The sequence below is a fragment of the Babylonia areolata genome, chromosome 14 (assembly GCF_041734735.1).
Source record: "Babylonia areolata isolate BAREFJ2019XMU chromosome 14, ASM4173473v1, whole genome shotgun sequence".
Taxonomy (NCBI): domain Eukaryota; kingdom Metazoa; phylum Mollusca; class Gastropoda; order Neogastropoda; family Buccinidae; genus Babylonia; species Babylonia areolata.
The window spans coordinates 34,263,040-34,284,410 of record NC_134889.1 but is presented as its reverse complement, the minus strand read 5'-3'; the positions used below and the strand labels follow the sequence as shown (position 1 = coordinate 34,284,410).

At 42.7% G+C, this 21,371-nt stretch overlaps 1 protein-coding gene across 1 annotated transcript; it reads right to left on the bottom strand.

The window, feature by feature from the left end:
* Positions 1-493: 493 nt before the first annotated feature.
* On the bottom strand, positions 494-21,168 carry LOC143289598 (dual specificity mitogen-activated protein kinase kinase 7-like). The gene is made up of 13 exons (XM_076598634.1): positions 21,024-21,168; positions 18,407-18,545; positions 15,492-15,558; positions 14,695-14,808; positions 12,902-13,021; positions 11,295-11,402; positions 10,362-10,413; positions 9,315-9,442; positions 8,045-8,125; positions 6,369-6,505; positions 3,833-3,878; positions 3,342-3,463; positions 494-670 (listed from the first exon to the last, which is right to left on the bottom strand). Exons 1-12 carry the CDS (start codon positions 21,157-21,159, stop codon positions 3,365-3,367), a joined length of 1,227 nt encoding a protein of 408 aa, XP_076454749.1. The 5' UTR covers positions 21,160-21,168; the 3' UTR covers positions 494-670; positions 3,342-3,364.
* Positions 21,169-21,371: the final 203 nt, after the last annotated feature.

The window sequence follows — 21,371 nt, the reverse complement described above, 5'->3', positions numbered from 1 at the left end:
AAACCTGACATTTTACATCGTGACATGACTGACATGCACTGACAAATTTCATTCTGAAAAACTGACATTTTACATCGTGAAATGACTGACAACCACGGACAACTCTCACTCACAAAACTGACATCCACCAACAACTTTCATTTCCAACAGTGACATTTCACATGCACTGATACTTTCAGTTTCACTGACCGCCATCCACTCAAATCTTCTATTCTCTAACTCGACATTTTACACAAACTGACACACACAGTGAATCCTTTCGTCCCCGAAAGCTTCTTTGCTGGCAGACATGCACACCAGTGACAACTTCCACATGGCCACCCCCTGCCCCTCTACCCCCACCCCCCAATCCCTCTACCCCCGCCCCCCAACCCCTCTACCCCCACCCCCTTACCCCCGCCCTCTACCCCCACCCCCCCCAACCCTCTACCCCCACCCCCCAACCCCTCCAGGCTCCACACCCAACCTTCCCCCCAACACCCTTCCCCCAGCCTTGTGTCCTATACCTCCTTCTGCCCTTCTTTCCCTGGCACACCCCACTCACTCTCCACACGCCTGACAAAAAGTGATACACAATGGAACAAGAATAACCAGGGGGCACGACTCTTGAACCTCCTCTCCTCCCCTCCTTTCTTCACGCCCCTACCAAGAATGTTGACGTCCTCAGTTTCTGGGGGACAAAAAACAAAAAAACACAAAATCAGAAGAAAAAAAAAAAGATGCAGTAATGAAAGAGTCAAAACAACAGCATCAACTACAACAACAAAAATAAAAATGACCGATATGAAGAACCAATGATGGAGGGGGAAAAAAAAAGAAGAAAAAAAAAGATGATTGTGATGAGATAAGACAAGAAGTCTGCCATGAAATATATGCAGGTTTGCCAGTCTGGGTTTTCCCATCTCTGTGAAATCTGCCCTGAATGGAACAGTCAACTCAATCTGTCTGTGTAAGACTGCAGACTATTCATTTTTTACTCTTTGGATGAAGGGCCCTGAACACAGCCCTTATATTTACAAATGTTTCAGGAGGATTTTTTGTTTAACTCTTTCCATACGAACGGCGAAAGAGACGACGTTAACAGCGTTTCACCCCAATTACCATCATCAAAATATTGCAAGCGGAAGGCTCTTATACTGAAGACATGAATGTTGACAAAGAATACCACAATTCTGACGACGGAAGCTAAAGGTTGGGTCATTCAGACACCCACTGGACATCCGAGGAGTCTGTGTAGAGGAGAAGAGAGGACTGGCCGTACTGAGTGAGTTAATGTCTCGCCACACATATTAGTGACTGAAGACAATTTGTTAGAGTATTAATGTACACATCTGAATATCACTGTTTATAAGAGGAGAGGATGGGGGAGGACTGGGGAGTTGGAGGAAAACGGGTATATGGGGTGTGGGGGTGAAATCTGAAACAAATATCTAAATACAATTACAGAAAATTACTTAATGGACTTCGTAAAATAATAAGTCACTAATCTAACAAGCGAAATAACTGATAATGAATGTAAAAAGTCAAAAACATCAGCGTTCTCAGTCACTGGTGATGACACACTTTCGTGCTGGAAAGGTTTCAGATGAAGGAGCCCCAATTGGGGTTTTCAACAGTTCTGAATTTTGGGATTGGCACCTCATTTGCATAATGACATCATTGGCTAATAATATCTTCACACACCTTTCCACTGTCGGATGCTACCAGTGTATGCAGACTTTATTGCTGTGTTTGAGAACAGAGTGTGATGAGTGCGTGTCAGCACTGGTGTCTGACTGACTTTCTTTGCAGCGATAAAGCCAACATTGCCAACATTTTAGCAGTGCAAGTTGAAACGCATCTGACAGAAAGCTTGGAAGTCTGTAAGACAAGTGATTACAGCGATGGGGATGTATAACTGAAAACAAAAAGTGATGGGATACTTTCAGACAGATCAAGAAGCATTGTAATTTGTCCACAACTACCTTATTGTGTTTATAATCAGCTTTTCAAGTTTTTATTTTGATTTCCTAGCTTTTGATAACCTTTTTTGTGACTTTCTGTTTACTAACCCATGTAAATGGGTTGTCTGTGGGGAAAATCAGTGGAGCAAACAAGCACTGCTGAGTAAATCTTTCAGCAAAAGATAAAGCCAGTGACTCTTAATCTTTCAGCAAAAGATAAAGCCAGTGACTCTTAATCTTTCAGCGAAAGATAAAGCCAGTGACTCTTAATCTTTCAGCAAAAGATAAAGCCAGTGACTCTTAATCTTTCAGCAAAAGATAAAGTCAGTGACTCTTAATCTTTCAGCAAAAGATAAAGTCAGCTACTAAATCTAACTGTAAGGGTGTGAACTCAAACTTGCAGCAAAAGAAAAAAAGTTACTGAGGGAATTTTACGAAGACTGTGAACTACTCTTTACGTTTTAGTAAAAGTCAAAGTCAGCTGCTAAATCTATTGATAACACTGTGAACACTTAATCTTTCAGCAAAGGCAATCAAGCATACAATGCTGGCAATTAAACATACAATCACAATATCTAAGATTGTTTTTCAGGTCCAGTTTTTTCAGATTCAATGAAAGGGGAAAGGGAAAAATGAAAATGTCACTAGCTTTCTACATAAAAGCATAAAGGGAATAAACTGATCACTTCTATATTCTCATCTCTAACATTAACTGCCAAGAAATGATGCCCGGACAAACAGTTTTCTCCCTTGTTTTTCCCCCCATTTGTTAGGGCTAGGAAAAAAAATTACAAAAAATACAAAACATAAAGTAACTGAATGAATCTCCCTGTACTTGACCCATTGACCCCTCTCCTCATGTCATGTGAAAGTCCACCCCTCTTCCCTCTTCACTGCTCTCAGAAGCTGTCACTATCAGTACCTTCTTGCTGGTAGCTTTCTTCACTGCAGATACTTCAACATCATCATCCTCGTCGATGTCGAAACCTTCAGTCTGAAGCATTTCAATCACTTCAGCAGCAGCTCCAAAAATGTCCACCTGTATCACCTGTGACGCCATTTTCGATACGTATGAAGATTAGCTTGTAGTGTGGGTCCTGAACTCACTGGCTCGCTGTGGAGTGTGTTGTTACGGAATCTCATGTAGAAACTTTCCATTCGACCCTTGACACGTTCACAATGCCCGGTGTAACTGCGACTGTTATGCTACCCCACGGGGAAAACATGGAAAACTTTTTAACTGTCAAAACCACTACAGCGTTCCATCGTCTGGAATGCTACCTTACGTCAGGAACTCTATAGCGTTCCATCGTCTGGAGTGAGTTAAGCATGTGCATCCATTCTGAATGAACGGTTCCTGTGCTGACTACACAGTGTCATTTTCTTTCGGTTTCTTACCTGTGCAGTGTGGACAGGTGTTGTCACGTGTACCTGGGCATTTCCATGAGTTGTGAGACGTCAGTGAACCAGGCTGCTGTGTTCACATCTTCTGCCTCCGAACGCTTTATGAATGGGTGTTCCTGTGAACACACACACACCAAGGGTTCTCACACATGACTTGCAACCACCAATTCACAAACATTTCTCGGTATTTTCAAGTCACATTTTCATACAACCTGGGGTGCGATACACAAATCTCTGTAACACAACCTAAAGAATTTCGAGCCAAACTACATTTCAAAGTATCAAGACACCATATGCCTACTCATCTGAACCTGGTTTAGCTTCAGACTTTCATGCTTTGACTTTCACTGAAAAAAAAGTAATGCTATGACTCTTCATTCATTTTCACACATTCATACTTTCTCTATTTCTCACATACACATAAACACAATAACGTACACATCATACCATATTTATGTCAACACATACGGTCATCAGATACATACCAAGAGCCTTTTGTATTTAGGTCGTCTTTTGTAATCCTTTGTTAAGCTGAAACACACAGAAGCACCAGGTTACACAATTAAGAGGCAACAGGGCCAACATATGGAAATTCACCTGAAACATTTTCCAAACGGAAGCATCCTTAATGTGTTCACGGCAAACAGCAAGGTGGTAACACAGCTTCCAAGTGAACATCACTAAGCCATCTCCACGAGTTACATCTGATACCACAACACTTGTGTCACACATGATTAGAGGTCTTTTCAGTCTCTTCCTTCAGTCTGCAGATTTACATGCACAGGACGACTGGAATCATGAGGAGCACATACACTGATGGTAACATAACGAAATAAACAATAATCAAAGAATCATGTAAAAAAAAATATATTAAAAAACATTTTTTTTTTAAATGTGGACCAACAATCACACTTCCCAGACAGGGAACTCACGGCTTTCACGATAAAAATCATACATACATTTACATACCCATTAGCATTCTAATATACCAGACACAAACAAGTACAACACACAAACACACATGCACGCTCACACACACACAAAACAGAATTTCAAGAAGCACGAAAGTCAATGAGATGACAGGCAGAATGGAAGAGCTGAGTTTTGACTTAAACTGAACTGGGGGAATCCACATAATGGACTACATCAAAGCAAAACATGTGGGAGCAGTGTGGGGAGAGGCAATGATAAACCCTGCCGACTTCAGTGCAACTGAAACGTATGTCTCAGTACAAATAAACTCTGGATACTGCCACTGACAAAATGGCACTGACAACGAATCTGAACAAAACGAGGCCCAGGTCAACCAGTTCCCAGCCAAACTCCACTCAGCATTGTCCTCCCAATCTGAACAAAACGAGGCCCAGGTCACCCAGTTCCCAGCCAAACTTCACTGCAGCATTGTCCTCCCAATCTGAACAAAACGAGGCCCAGGTCACCCAGTTCCCAGCCGAACTCCACTCAGCACTATCCTCCCAATCTGAACAAAATGAGGCCCAGGTCAACCAGTTCCCAGCCAAACTCCACTGCAGCATTGTCCTCCCAATCTGAACAAAACAAGAGGCCCAGGTCACCCAGTTCCCAGCCAAACTTCACTGCAGCATTGTCCTCCCAATCTGAACAAAACGAGGCCCAGGTCACCCAGTTCCCAGCCAAACTTCACTGCAGCATTGTCCTCCGAATGTGAACAAAACAAGAGGCCCAGGTCAACCAGTTCCCAGCCAAACTTCACTACAGCATTGTCCTCCCAATCTGAACAAAACAAGAGGCCCAGGTCAACCAGTTCCCAGCCAAACTCCACTCAGCACTATCCTCCCAATCTGAACAAAACGAGGCCCAGGTCACCCAGTTCCCAGCCAAACTTCACTGCAGCACTATCCTCCCAATCTGAACAAAATGAGGCCCAGGTCATCCAGTTCCCAGCCAAACTCCACTCAGCACTGTCCTCCTCTCCTCAAAACAGTCAAACCAACACACCAACAAGGCGATGTGGGAGAATCGGTCAGGCACTGGACTTGTGATCCACTGTTGTGCAGAGATCAGGGTTCGAGGCCCCGTTACAGCACAGTGTTATGTTCTTGGGAAAGGCACCTCACTCTAGTTTCCCTCCCTCCACCCAGGTGTGAATGGGAAAAGGAGTTCAGTCGGGCAGGAAGTTAACCCACTCAGTACGGCCAGTCCTCTCTTCTCCTCTACACAGACCCCTCGGATGTCCAGTGGGTGTCTGAATGACCCAACCTTTAGCTTCCGTCGTCAGGATTGTGGTATTCTTTGTCAACATTCACCTCTTCAGTATAAGAGCCTTCCGCTTGCAATATTTTGATGATGGTTATTCGGGTGAAACGCTGTTAACGTCGTCTCTTTCGCCGTTCGTATGGAGAGAGTTAACAGCGAGTGGAAGGAGAGGACTGGGCCCCGCCTTCCTACACCAAGCCCTAGATAAGTGGAAATGAAATCACAGTGCTGATGGCCGTCAAAAGCTATGGGACCTTTAACCTTTTAACCTAACACACCACCCCTAAGCCTTTTTCCAATGAAAAAATAAACTGATGTCCCCAGTACAGCAGATGCTCAGTGCATGCAAAAGAACCTATGGCAAGAAATAGGTTGTCCCTGGCAAAGTTCTGTAGAATTAGAAAGGTAACAATAATAATAATGGACACCCCACACACACATGGAAGCAAGTGCCAGAACACACTCATGCAACTACACATTGGAAACTACCCACCCACCCTGCAACACGTACTAAGACACATTCACACACATGTATGCACAGATACTCACTACCACCCAGCAACACATCATGGCAAACAGCTTCATGTGTATAATAAAACCAATTCACTTGCAGACAGTAATAGACAAAAAAAACAAACTTTTAAAAGCGAGGTGCTGCATTATGGCGATGTGCTCACCCCAAGGTAAGCAGCGCAAATTTCACACACAGAGAAATCTGTTGAGACAAAAATGAATAAAAACACAATCACGCAATACGATACCACAGCATGAGCACCCAGGGCTCACCAGTCTTTGACGAAGGAGCGCAGGTCGTCGGAGAAGTCCCGGGACAGCTGTGGGGGCTCCTCCTGCAGAACTTTGGTCAGCACCTCAAAGTCCGTGCGGCAGTTCTTGTAGGGGAACTCTCCCGTTGCAAGCTCCACCTGTCACAGCACACACACACACACACACATATATACACCACACACACACACAGCACATATACAAAGCACACACACCACACATACACAGACACACCACACATACACACACACACACACCGTCACACCACACACACAGTCACACCACACAGACACACACCACACATACACAGACACCACACATCGTCACACCATACAGACACACACACCACATATACACAGACACACAGTCACACCATACAGACAGACACACACACACACCACATACGCACAACACAAAACACACACTTTAATATACTGTGGTGGCTTAGTCTCAGTACATCTTCCAAGGAAGCGAGAGAATCTGAGCGCGCTGGATCGAATCCCACACCAGCCATTATTGTCTCACCCTTCAACAGACCTTGAGTGGTGGTCATTCATATGAGACGGTAAACCAAGGTCTTGTGTGTAGCATGCACTTTGCGCATGTTAAAGAACCCATGGCAACAAAAGGGTTATCTCTGGCAAAATTCTGTAACAAAGTGCAGTTTGATTAGATAACACGTACATTTGCAGGCAGAGAGAGAGAGGAGAGAGAGAGAAAAAAAGGGGGGTAGCACTGCACTGCAGCGATGCACTCTCCCTGGAGAAGCTACCCAAATTTTACAAAGAGAAATCAATCTCTTGTGATAAAGAGTAATATATATATATATATATATATATATATTACAATGCCAAGAGACGCAATAATGCGACACACTTTACACTGACGCAGCAGACATTTCAATCCTACCCACCCCAAAAAACCTTGCACATTTTCATACGCATCTAACTCACATACACTGGTGACTTTAACACAATTTTGTGTGTGTGTGTGCGTGTGCGTGAATAACTTATTTACTTCTTCTTACCCGTGTCAGACATTTTTTTGTTTTTGCTTGTATGTATGTAAATGTATAATGAAGAAAATATTTTAAAACGAGTGCTTGTAAGTGTCCATAAAAAAACAAACAACAACAACACACAAAAAACATACAAACCATCTTATATTTGTTGAACCCTATGTATCACTCAGAAAAGAACTCCCAAAATCCCAATAAAATAAACACATATCACACACACACCATCCAAAATCTGTTGATTCCTACTATCGCTCACCAAAGAAATTCCAAAATTTCAATATATATATATTTTTTTTAAACACACAAAACACACACACATCATCATCATCATAAATCTGTTGGAACCTATGCTGTATCACTCATCAAAGAAATTCCAAACTTCCAATAAAATAAAATAAACACACACACACACACACACACACACACACAACCATCATAAATCTGTTCAACCCAAAAATATCACTCACAAAAGAAATCCCTGAATTCCAATGAAATAAAATAAAATAGACACACACAAACATACACCATCTAAAATCTGTTGAACCCTGTTCTATGTCACTCACTAAAGAAATCCTAAATCCCAATAAAATAAAATGAACACATACACACACACACACACACAGCATCCAAAACGTACTGAACCCTATACTGTATCACTCACCAAAGAAATTCCTAAACTCCACACATCTGCTCTGATGTCATAGTCTGGCCGGCTCGGGTCTGGAGGGTCGATTCTCTCTGGCTGAAAAAGCCAAACCACTTCACTAAATCAACCTGCGTGGTCTGGGTTCACTCTCACTGCTAAATGCATTCATCAATAGCACCACAGATCGTTACTCTTTGAAATGCTGACTCACTAAGAAATTTCCAGGAAACTAACAGCAATTCTGATATTGATTTAAAAAGAAAAAAGAAAAAGAAAAAAAAGAACCAAAACTTTTTGCATACTTACCAAGACATTCCGGATAAACAAAGAGTGAACTTAACACACCTTCACTATCACCCACACTACGCCCTCACTCCTTCACCAACACCTCCACACACCCACCACAACCCTGCCCCCTCATCCCCCCAACACCCACTTCCCACACCCAGCACTGCCCTGCCCCCTCACCAACACACCCCACCTCTAACACTCCTCCCCCCCCCCAACATCTACCTCCACACACTCACCACCAACCCCCACCTCCAACACTGCCCCATCATTCACCCCTCCCCTCCCCCCCCCCAACATCTACCTCCACACACTCACCACCAACCCCCACCTCCAACACTGCCCCATCATTCACCCCTCCCCCCAACATCTACCTCCACACAATCACCACCAACCCCCACCTCCAACACTGCCCCATCATTCACCCCTCCCCTCCCCCCAACATCTACCTCCACACACTCACCACCAACCCCCACCTCCAACACTGCCCCATCATTCACCCCACCCCTCCCCCCCCCCCAACATCTACCTCCACACACTCACCATCAACCCCTACCTCCAACACTGCCCCATCATTCACCCCTCCCCTCCCCCCCCAACATTACCTCCACACACTCACCATCAACCCCCACCTCCAACACTGCCCCATCATTCACCCCTCCCCTCCCCCCCAACATCTACCTCCACACACTCACCATCAACCCCCACCTCCAACACTGCCCCATCATTCACCCCTCCCCTCCCCCCCAACATCTACCTCCACACACTCACCACCAACCCCCACCTCCAACACTGCCCCATCATTCACCCCTCCCCTCCCCCCCAACATCTACCTCCACACACTCACCACCAACCTCCACCTCCAACACTGCCCCACCATACACCCCTTCCCCCCTAACATCTGCCTCCACACACTCACCACCACCCACGACACCTACTCCCACACATCCACCCCACCCTGTCCCTCCTCCCCACCCCCTCCTTCCCCAACACCCACCGCCATGTAGGCAGCACAGCCGGCACTGCGTGTCTTGGCCTTGGAGTCGACCAGACGTCCGCTGATGCCAAAGTCGCACAGCTTCACTGTGCCGTTCACATCCAGCAGCATGTTGGAGGGCTTCACGTCTGGAGCACACACACACACACACACACACACACGAAATCCATCTTCTTGATCATTGTATTAAATATAAAACCTTAAGGAAACAATTTTGAAAGGATATTCAAAATTCGAATAACACAGGACATATTCCCAGTCAGGTGATGCTAACAGATGATGAATATATACAAACAAGATTAGGAAAATTTGTGTATGAATGCTGCTGCAATTTACCGCATTAACTGATTGATAAATTGTGTGTTTTTCATTCGTTCATTCATTTACCATTGCAATTGTGTCTTATAAACCTTCCGGTTTCATGACAATAAAATCTATTCTATTCTATTCACACACACCACCAACCCACAACCTGTCAGTCACACTGTCACTGAAAGATGTACATACTGCTGGTTGGAGGGCTTCACATCTGGGTGTCTAAAAGATACCCACAACGTCAAACTCTGTCACTTTGAGTGTCTATAAGATGACCAGTAATACCCACCACACCAAATTCTATAACTTTTGAGTGTCTAAACGATGGACAATAATACCCACAACGTCAAACTCGGTCACTTTGAGTGTCTATAAGATGAACAGTAATACCCACCACACCAAATTGTATAACTTTAAGTGTCTATAAGATGAACAGTAATACCCACCACACCAAATTGTATAACTTTGAGTGTCTATAAGATGAACAGTAATACCCACCACACCAAATTGTATAACTTTAAGTGTCTATAAGATGAACAGTAATACCCACCACACCAAATTGTATAACTTTGAGTGTCTAAAAGATGGACAATAATACCCACCAAACCAAACTCTGCCACTTTGACTGTCTAAAACTGAACAGTAACACCCACTGCACCAAACCCTCTCACTTTGAGTGTCTAAAAGATCAATACCCCATCACACCAAACTCAAACCAAAAGTTGAACTTACCTCTGTGAATCACTCCATGTCTCTCCTTGAGGTAGTGTAGCGCCTTCACAATCTGTCAACACAGCAGCTGCTGTCACTGTCTGATCCTCTCTCCTCAGACTCAACATCAACCTTTCTTTATAACACTCGCATGAAAAGAAATGTCACTGTGCTTCTAATCATTGCACATTAATTCATACACATGGGTGAAAGTAAAACCTTTGAAAAATAATGAGCCTCTAGCACTGCTGAATACAACTTTAAAAAAAGCAGAAGAAATAGCTAAACAATTCCTTTGATAAATATCAGCCTTTGACACTGCTCAATGTGACTCAACATAAGTAACACTTATATATATATCTCCTTTGATAAACCATAAGCCTTAGCACTGTTCAATGTGACTTTAAAAAAAAGTATCACTTACACACCTCCTTTGATAAACCCTATGTCTTTGGCACTGCTCAATGTGATTTAAAAATAAACAAAACTATCACTGATTCACCTCTTTTGATGAACCATAAGCCTTTGGCACTACTCTGTGACTTAAAAAAAAAAAAAAAAAAAAGTAACAATTTTACAACTTCTTTGATAAACCATCTGTCTCTCACACTGCTCAATGTGACTATTAAAAAATCATACAAATTTCAAAACATAAATAAACAAAAAACGAACTCCAAGTTAATCAAGCAAAATGAAAATCAATACTTATGACTATAAAAAAAAAAAAAAAAAAAAAAAAATATTACACTTCAAAACATAAGAAAAAAAAAAGAACACCAAGTTAATCACACAAAATGAAAATCAATTCTTAAAAAAAAAATCATACACATGTCAAAACACAAGCAAACAAAAAGACCAAGAACGCCGATAACCCATTCTTTCCACAAGGGGCAGGGAAACAAAGGGAACACTACACGACAGAGAAGTGGGAGGGGCACAAGGGGAAGCACTCACAGCAACAGCCATCTTGCCCAGCACTTTCTCAGGGATGGGCATTCCTGTTCTCTTGAGGAGCTTGTCCAGACACGTGGACATGAGCTCCATGCAGATCCACACCTCACTCTGGGGGACACACCAACATAATAAGAAATTTAAAAAAACAAAAACAACTACTACTAAAAATGAAGGTAATGATGATAAAAAAACAACTGCTAATAAAGGTAATAATAATAATGATAATAATTATTATTATTATATTCATATAGCGCTCAATCTTGTGCAGAGACAAATCAAAGCGCTTTTGCACCAGTCATTCAAACGCATACATAACTATAACTGGAGGGAACCCCCCCCCCCCCCCCCCCCCCCCAAAAAAAAAACAAACACAAAAAACAACAACAAAAAAACTGAAGACAAGGAAGAGGCAGGGAAGTGAGGCTATTTTGGGAAGAGGTGGGTTTAAAGGCCAGACTTGAAAGAGCTGAGTGTGGAGACCTGATGAAGCGAAAGAGGAAGTTCATTCCAATTACAAGGTCCAGAGACAGAGAAAGAACGGGGCCAACAGTCGAGTGTTTGAATCTGGGTATGCGTAAACAGAGTGGATCCGAAGCCGATCGTAGAGAGCGAGATGGAGTGTAGAGGTGAAGGCAGCCACAGAGATAGGAAGGGGCAGAGTTGTGAATACATTTATAACATAGAGTGCTGATCTTGTACTTTATTCTGTGTGAGACAGGTAGTCAGTGGAGATGTTGCAAAAGAGAAGTGATGTGCTCATATCTTTTCTTTCTGAGGATGAGTAAGAACAATAATGCTAAGAATGAAAATAATATCAAAGTGAATTTACGTACCACCTATCATCTAAACAGAGCTTAAGGCGCTTTACAAAAAATGGGCACACAGACATACACATACACAAGCAAGCACACACACATACACACACATATGCACACAGACGAAAAGTACACAGGCTCCATTCTTCTCAACAAGCATCAAAGACTTAAACCATTCAGTGAGACTGTGAGTGTCAGTCAATCTGTCAGCCATTTTGTTTGTCATACTGAGTGTGTCAGTCATATTGTGTATTGCTGTGTCAGTCAGTCTGTCAAACTGTGTGTGTATCAGTCAGTCAGTCTGTCAGACTGTGTATCAGGCAGTCAATCTGTCAATGTCTGTCACACAGTGTGTGTGTAAGTACATCTGCCAGTCTGTGTATGTGTGTGAGAGAGAGTACATCTGTCAGTCAGTCAGTCAGTCTGTCAAACTGAGTGTGCGTAAGTCACTCTGTCAGACTGACTGTGTGTGCTTTGTATGTGTGTGAGAGAGAGTACATCTGTCAGTCAGTCAGTCAGTCTGTCAAACTGAGTGTGCGTAAGTCACTCTGTCAGACTCTGTGTGTGTGTGTGTGTGTGTGTGTGTGTGTGTGTGTGTGTGTGAGAGTCACTCACTCACTCTGTCAGACCTTGAGTGAGTGTCAGTCTGCCTGTCACTCTGTGTGTGTAAGTACATCTGTCAGACTGTGTGTGTATCAGTAAGTCTGTCGAAGTCTGTCAAACTAAGTGTATGTCAGTCACTCTGTGGGTGTTTGTCTTTGTGTGGTGTGTGAGTGTGTCAGTGCGTGTCACCTTGGTGATGAAGGTGCCGATGCACTGCACGATGTAGGGACAGTCGTGACTCTTGATCACCACGTCAAGGTCCATGATGATGCGCTTGTTCTCCTCTCTGTTGCCAGACCGCCGCATTTGCTGTCATGGAAAGACAGGATCGACTTAGAGGTAGAGAAAAACGAACGAATCGAGGGGGCCGAGCCGAATCGAGAACACAGAATGTAAGAATACAATAAACACAAACCGCATGCAGCAAAATAAGGCCAAATGAATACGCTTAATAGCCAAAAAAAAGCATAAGATGAGACAGAGCGTAAACCTGACAAGATGGCCTGAAGAGCCTTGGCCAAAGGAATGATTCAGTGCTTATAGCTTTTAGAGGCGTTTGATTGGCTAAGAGCAGACCGGGCAAGACGGCTCGTCTTTTCACTGTTAGCTGCGCAAAATTTGGCCAAGCAGAGCAAACCGATAGGCCTAGTTTGCATCAGTTTGACATGGTACGGTATATGACACCAAATTTCAGTTTTAGTTTCTGAAGGAGGCATCACTGCATTCAGACGAATCCCATATATGCTACAACACATCTGCTAGGCAGATGCCTGACCAGCAGCATAACCCAATGCGCTAGTCAGACCTTGCTTCAGTGCGTATATAAATTTATATCTACCTATCAATAATATAATAATAATAGTTTATTTCCACTGCGCTTTTCATTAAAATACAATAAAGCTCAAGGCACATTACACAAGTAAAGTATAACACAAAAGAAACATTCAAAACAAAAATCACAACCACATGTAAAAATCTCCCAAACCATACCATGTGAACAACACAGCCACCCCCACCAAACAGCGAACAAGACCAAATATGATCATCTATGTAATCATAAAACCAAGCATTACACTCTGATATATATATATATATATATATATATATATATATATTATATTACACACACACATCAGAGTGGACTTCTTCTACAGATCTTTGCTAGAGGACAATGCTTATGTTGTCATGGGTTCTTCTTTAGTGTGCCATGTGCATACCACAAACGGGACCTCAGTTTATCATCTCATCAGACTGACTAGGTGCTCAGTTTGATTTTCCAGTCAGACTTGTGAGGAAGGGTGAAACCAGGATTTGAACGCAGACCCCCATGGCCATCACTGGCAGATAAGTGTCTTAACCATTCTGCCACCTTCCTCCGCAAAGACAAACAATGCATTGTTATAGGAACTGCTTTGACATTTAGAGAATGCTGGGGTGACAGGAGGAAGTGGGTTTTAAAAACGCAGTCATTGTTGCAAGAACTGCTTTGACTGGGGGAGAATGCCTGAGGGTGACAGGGGAATAGGGGAGGTGGGGTGATTTTAAGAAAGTAGCCATTGTTGTTGGACCAGCTTTGACTGTTGCAGAGCTCTATGGTGACAAAGGGATGTGGGTATTCAGAGAGGAGCCACTGGGAGAGCACTTGTCAGTCTCGCATGTAGCAGAACTTGATACAATGATCACCCAATCATCCCACATTGCCACAGACTCACATACACAAACACCAAACTCACACATCTACTGTCCACACTCAACCACGCACACAACCCCCTACCCACCTCCTTACCCACCCACACATCAACCCCCCACCCCCAGCCACTGACTCACCAACCCTCACATCAAATCCCCACCCACCCACACTCACATCAAATCCCCACCTGTGCACTCACCCATCCACCCATAGAACCCCCATACACCCACACTCCCCACCCACACATCAAACTCAACCCACTCCACCACCCATCATCCACCCCCCCACAGACCTTGACAGCCATCATCATGCTGGTGGGCTTGTGCAGCATGCGGACCACCTGGCCACAGGTGCCGTGACCCAGCTCCCCTTTAGACTCCAGCTCTGCCACGTCCGTGCGGATTTTCTGAAATCAACGCAACTGTGCAAACAACACATCCATAACTTTAGACATTTTCTGTTCTTCTCTTTCGCTCTGTTCTGTCCCGTTATGAAATAAAAGGGCTTGGGCGCACAGTTTTTTTTTTTTTTTTTGTTTTTTATATATGTCACTGTTGTGAAACTGCACTTCCAGTGACCTGGCATGATGCGGTTGCTGACCAGCACCTGGTCTTGTGCCGATCAGCGCCTACAGTGCTCCAAGATAGTTAATAGATCTACACAGCTGTAAATGACACAAAGCTGTATTCCCACAGGTTCATTCATATTTGCAAACTAACACAGAGCTGCTTTCCCATTGAACTCAATGCACATATCAATTATCATAAGCAACAAACAAAAAACAAAACAAAAAAAATTATACACACACCCTCACTCACGCACACGCACACACACACAGAGCAGGATCAGATGTAAGAACACTATTGGGTACTTCATTTCAGTAAACTGACACTGTTTCCCTTCAATTCAAAGCTGCATAATCTACTTCAATTCAACAACCAGGCAAAGACAGTTTGGCAAAATGACATGAGATTTGGGCTAGCAGGACTTACATTCTTTCTTTCTATTCTTTACAACATGACTTTTCAATTTTCTTTTACAGTTTCTGACTTTATCTGCAACAATAAAAACTATACCACAATAACCTACCTGGCCATTCACAGTGAGAACACCTGACTGTTTCATGATTTCCTCAATCTTCTGGTCAATTTCAGCACTGCAACACACAAAAACCAACATCATTCAAAATTCTGTAAAAACAACAAACAACACTGCACTATATTTTATTAAGAAAAGGAAATTTTCTTCCTAAAATTACGTTTAAGTAACATACTTACCATGACCCACTAGTGCAGACTCCGACAGGGGTCTGATTCCTGTCCTGTGCAAACTACTACCCGCCTATGCAGGAGAAAACAAAAGTAGCTGCAGCCGATAACCTCCCAAAGTAGGTTACCTCCCCTGTGCATCCCTGACTAGCGCCCTCTTTTTCCGACAGCCATCTTGACTCCTAATCCTGTGCTCTTCATACGGCTTTGTTTTTTTCGTATTTCTGTCTGTCTATACCATTCCTCACATCCTATCCTATTAGGTTACAAAGTCTTTAGACTGCAATTTATATTCCGAGCTTTATTTGACCTGTAAACTAAATTTCATCTCAGTGAGATAACAGCCCTTCACTGATGAGCTCAAGTCATCATCAGCACCATTCATTTTCTTTTCTCTTTTTGACGAAACTATCCAGAAAGTGTATTTGAATTAGAAGTTTGGAGGTAATCCTCCTATCACTGCTCCAGAATGTTTCATACATGGGAACTAGCAAATCTGCTAATGACTGCCTAACTCAGCTGCCAGGTCAAGTATGTAGAGTCACCATCAGTTCATACTTCTTCTTCTGCATTTGTGGGCTGCAACTCTCACTTTCACTCGTATGTACACGAGTGGACTTTTATGTGTATGACCGTTTTTACCATGCCATGTAGGCAGCCATACTCCACTTTCGGGGTGTGCATGCTGGGTATGTTCTTGTTGCCATAACCCACCAATGGTGACATGGATTACAGGATCTTTCACATGTATTTGTTCTTCTGTTTGCGTATACACACGAAGGGGGTTCAGGCACTAGCAGGTCTACACATATAGTGACCTGGGAGATCGGAAAAATCTCCACCCTTTACCCACCAGGCGCTGTCACTGAGATTCAAACCCAGGACCCTCAGATTGAGAGTCCAACACTTTAACCACTTGGTTACTGCGCACGTCAGTTAGTTCATACAACAGAATAATGGAATCGATGTTGAGCTGCAATCTGTTCAGAAACGTCAACTGTATATGGGTTCTTACATTGCCCAGGTTACCAATAATCAATTTTATCGTAATGTCTGTTTAATAATATCAATTATCAATTTTATCATAATGCCTGTTTACGAATAATCAATTGTACTGAAATGTCTGTTTATACAAACAGACTGATATAAAACATGTAGACATTAAAAAGTAGAAGGTGTGGCGGGTTGGGGGAGAAAACACTAAACTCATGTGTGAGTCAAACCTCGCCTAACAAGCGTAAAAGAAATGGGCCTCATGCATCTTCTAACTTAGTACATACCACAAGGACACCATTGTATTTAATGACTTACTAGTCAGTCATCCACAACTACAGATCCAACTCTGAGCATGCCACCCACTTCCCACCCTGCCTATTCACAGGGAGAAACCCAATGAGGAAAATCAATCCAACAGAATAACAGTGACATCTTTACCCCACCCTCCACCATCTTCCTTAACCCCAGTGGGAGAAGCAGGGCCTCTGATGAGTTAAAAATCTTGAAGTGACCAGTGACACTTATACCACAGTCCTAAGAGGTCCCTGACGAGTCACCTTCAAAGGGTCACAAGCTGCACAAATCTGCACTGCTACATACTTGTATACAAAACCAGGCATACCTTGTCATCATATTTCATGACATTATGGGCCAAAAAGTGGTGAAGGGACACAACTCTTTTTTTTCACTTTCACTTTCTCAAGGAGGCGTCACTGCGTTCGGACAAATCCATACACGCTACACCACATCTGTTGAGCAGATGCCTGACCAGCAGCATAACCCAACGCGCTTAGTCAGGCCTTGAGTGCATGCTTACATATTTGTGTACCTATGAAAGGGGATTTCATTTTACGTAATTTCGCCAGAGGACAACACTCTCGTTGCCATGGGTTCTTTTTCAGTGCGCCAAGTGCATGCTGCACACGGGACCTCGGTTTATCGTCTCATCCGAAAGACTAGATGCTCAGTTTGATTTTCCAGTCAAACTTAGGAGAAAGGGCGAGAGCGGGATTCGAACCCACACCCTCACGGACTCTCTGTATTGGCAGCTGAGCGTCTTAACCATTCTGCCACCTTCCTCTTTTTTTTGTAAAATAATACTAATAGTCAATCAGGAAACAACTCTTTTTTGTAAAATAATACTTAATAGTCAATCTTATTGAAGTTATTCCTAACATCAGTCTGAAGCTTGGATACAAGACTTTCACTCCTTTTGTTCATTCTAGAAATTCTTTTCAACATCTAAGGGACCCGCTAAATGAACATGCTGTGTGTCCTTTCCATTTTAAATGCATCAGGGATGAGCACAACAGCCAAGTGGTTAAAGCGACTTTCAATTTGATGGTCCCAGGTTCAAATATCCGGTAACGACGCCTGATGGTTAAAGGGTCGAAATTCTTCCGATCCCCCAGGTTAACATATGTGCAGACCCGCTTGTGCCTGAACCCCCTTCATGCATATATGAAAGCAGAAGATCAAATATGCAGTCCATGTCAGCGTTCGGTGGGTTATGGAAACAAGAACATACCCAGCATACACCCCCCCGAAAATGGAGTATGGCTGCATACATAGTGGGGTTAAAAATGGTCATAACCGTAAAAGCCCACTCGTGCATACATGAGTGAATGTGGGAGTTGCAACTCACAAACGAAGAAGAAAAAGAAGAATGTGTCACAGACATATGGAAATACGTTAACAAAAGCCCCCCGAGAAGAAGTACACAACGTTTCGTAGACTCACCTGTCTGGCTGAGGTCGGCTCTGGTTGCGGTGAGGGCCGTCAAAATGAAAGTGCATGTTGCGGCGACGGCCAGAGGAGGGGGCTGAACTGGAGCGGGAAGAGGAGATGGGCAGACTGCTGTCGCTGCCACCACTGCCCACTGCAACATTCACCAGCCTCACCGTCATAACTCACATCAAATCAAATCAAAAATACTTTCATTGTTCCACTTGGAAATTCACTGTTGTCGCCTCTACATATCTGTGTGTGTGTGTGTGTGTGTGTGTGTGTGTGTGTGTGTGTGTTCTTTCATTCTTTTTTTTTTTACTGTCTTTTCTCTTTGAGAGGTGTGTGTGTGTGTGTGTGTGTGTGTGTGTGTGTGTGTGTGTGTGTGTGTGTGTGTGTGTGCATGAAATACCCCCAGAAGCCTGAGTTTCTGTTCAAACCGCAACAGCAGTGAAAGAAATTTGATGTGGCAAATAATTTGCAGTAATGTGTTCCACTGTCTATAGGCGGTCAAGGAAAAAGCACATTCTCCAAAGGTTATTGTCCCAGTCTTTGGTATTATGCACAGTGAGGTGATCTGTGGATCAATGACATGGTCAAGGTGCACAGACAGACAGAAAATCAGAAATGCAGGCTGGACCAGACTTGGAGAAGAATTTATAGCAGAGGAGGGTCATTGTACTGCATCAATGTGTGCCTCAGTTTCAGTTTCAGTAGCTCAAGGAGGCATCACTGCATTCAGACAAATCCATATACGCTACACCACATCCTCAACAGGAAGCAAATACAGCATTTGAAGCAGACAGTGACATAGTCTCGTTTCTTTGCTTTGAGGATAAACCTTGCTGCTAAGTTTTGTGCTTCTTGCAGCTTGTCTAAGCATAGTTAATTTGTTTTAGAGCAGCATGACAGACTGAAATGAGACTTGCTTCCTGAACTCTGTACATAATAACACAAGGTGTTTTTTCTTTTTCTAATATGAATGACTTTTTCTTGATGAATGTTAAGATACCACAAGTTCAGTCCTGTTCCACTGTTTTTCCTTGCTTCTCTAAGCTCCTCCTTCATACCAGGATACCAAGGGGATACCCATCCAACCTTGATCCTGCAATGGGTGATGGGAGCATACCTGTCCAGCACAGCATGCAAGGAGGAGTCAAGCCATTCTTCATAAATATCTTAAGCAAAGCATGTCATGTTTCAAGGCCATTCTGTTCAACTTCAAGGCAAGCAAGATACAGGCTTCTTTGTATGTTCATACCTCCGACTGTATCAGCCAGTTTCATGTGAGACCGAGAGCATGGAGAAGATAAAACGTTCAGGTTACACACCCAGTTATAGATCTATGTCAAGGAGTTTGATGACTTGTGTTATAGTACAAAACAGCTTGCATGCTCCATTTATGATAAAACCTCGCTACACAAAATCAATAAACAGTACAGGTCTCTCTATATGTATGATACATATTCTTTTTATATTTAAATTCAAAATATATTGTCAAAGCTCTTAAAAAAAAAAAAAAAATCTGAAACAAGTTTTGTGTTCAATGTTAATCAAAAGGCATTGTGGTGTATGTGCATAAGAATCTAACAGTGTAACACCATCATATCAACTTGTTTTTTAAATGAGTTCCCATTAAGACTGGGTGAAAGGTGCAAACATGGCAGTTCTGTGTAAACTGATGTTAGGGTTCATCTCTGTTCTTATACAAACAGTGGCACTTGTTTCCTTTAAATATCAAGATGGCATAGTGAAAATAAAATAATCTTTTCCACTTCTAATCTTTTACTTTCTGGGCATGATAAAGAGTTCAATCAAAATGACTATTGTTTATATAAACTGAGAAAGAAGAAATGTTGGGAAGCTTCCCCTATGCATGAAACCATGTGCCATTTCCAAAACAACTAGATCATACTGAATCCTCAGCCTTCCTGGACCTTCATAAGGCTAGTTGGGATCTGGAGTGCATCAATGAATGCACATCACTACATGCACAATTTCAGCATCTTTCCTCTCAGCTTTAAATTGTATCTGATGATTAATTAATCTCTGATGCCATTACTGACTTTTGTCATAGCATTATGTGGCACTTTATACTTTATTAATAATAGTGTATCACAGCCTTGCCCTGGCCTGTGTTAGCCTCGCCAACCAAAGGCTAACTCACTTTTTACTAAGTGTTAATGTTCTACTGATCCTGTTTAAATGTAAACATCATGTGGACAGCAATTTCAAACACTTTGTAAAATAACGGCTATCAATATTGCCTGCTGCTGCTGTCACATTTCTATTTACGTCACAATATCTGAAAAACACTCTGACGTTTCTTCCGTAAATATTCTTTCACAAAGCAAATCGTGTCTTCTGAAGGCGCCAAGTTCTTCCGTCGTCGAAAAACTGTAAGCTCGTGACAAAAGACGTATCTGTTTGCGTTTGTATAAATCATTTGATTACGTTCTGATGAGCGAGCCCAAGATAAGTCCAAAAACAACAAAGACATAACGCAATAGTGGAAAAGTGAACAGGATGTGGAGATTCTCCATCTCAGAAACCAAAATAAAAACAAATTGACAGGTGATAATGGCGTTTTGAAACGCAAAGTAAAAGGACGAATGACAAGTCAAATACTTACATAATCTTGGTCGTCGAGGACTAGGAGATCCTGTCTCCGCATTTCGCGTTCGTCTGTCATCTTCAAGAGATTTGTTTTCGGCCATAAGCCGTTGCTGGAGATCGTCCAGCCTACTTAGAAATGAAGAAGTCGACATTTTGGATTGTGATCACATGATACAGTGTCGACTCCAAATTTAGTGTTTAGATAGTTTCGCAAAATGATTGTGCAATGTCGTAAAAGAAAACGTTTTACTTGGATTGGTTTTTTTTGGGATTATATAAAAGGTATATGACAGAAATGTAAAACCCTTTGGTGGATGATGAATAGGTAGAATAACGCTGTTCAATTGAAACAAACAGCTCCACT

Bases quoted from the DNA above. Each gene is read 5' to 3' on its own strand.
- LOC143289598 (XM_076598634.1), bottom strand. From the start codon at position 21,159: ATGTCGACTTCTTCATTTCTAAGTAGGCTGGACGATCTCCAGCAACGG. The intron at 10,414-11,294 runs GTGAGTGCTTCC...CTGTGTTGACAG, and splicing joins TGGGCAAGATGGCTGTTGCT to ATTGTGAAGGCGCTACACTA. The intron at 8,126-9,314 runs GTGGGTGTTGGG...TGGCTTTTTCAG, and splicing joins GCTGTGCTGCCTACATGGCG to CCAGAGAGAATCGACCCTCC.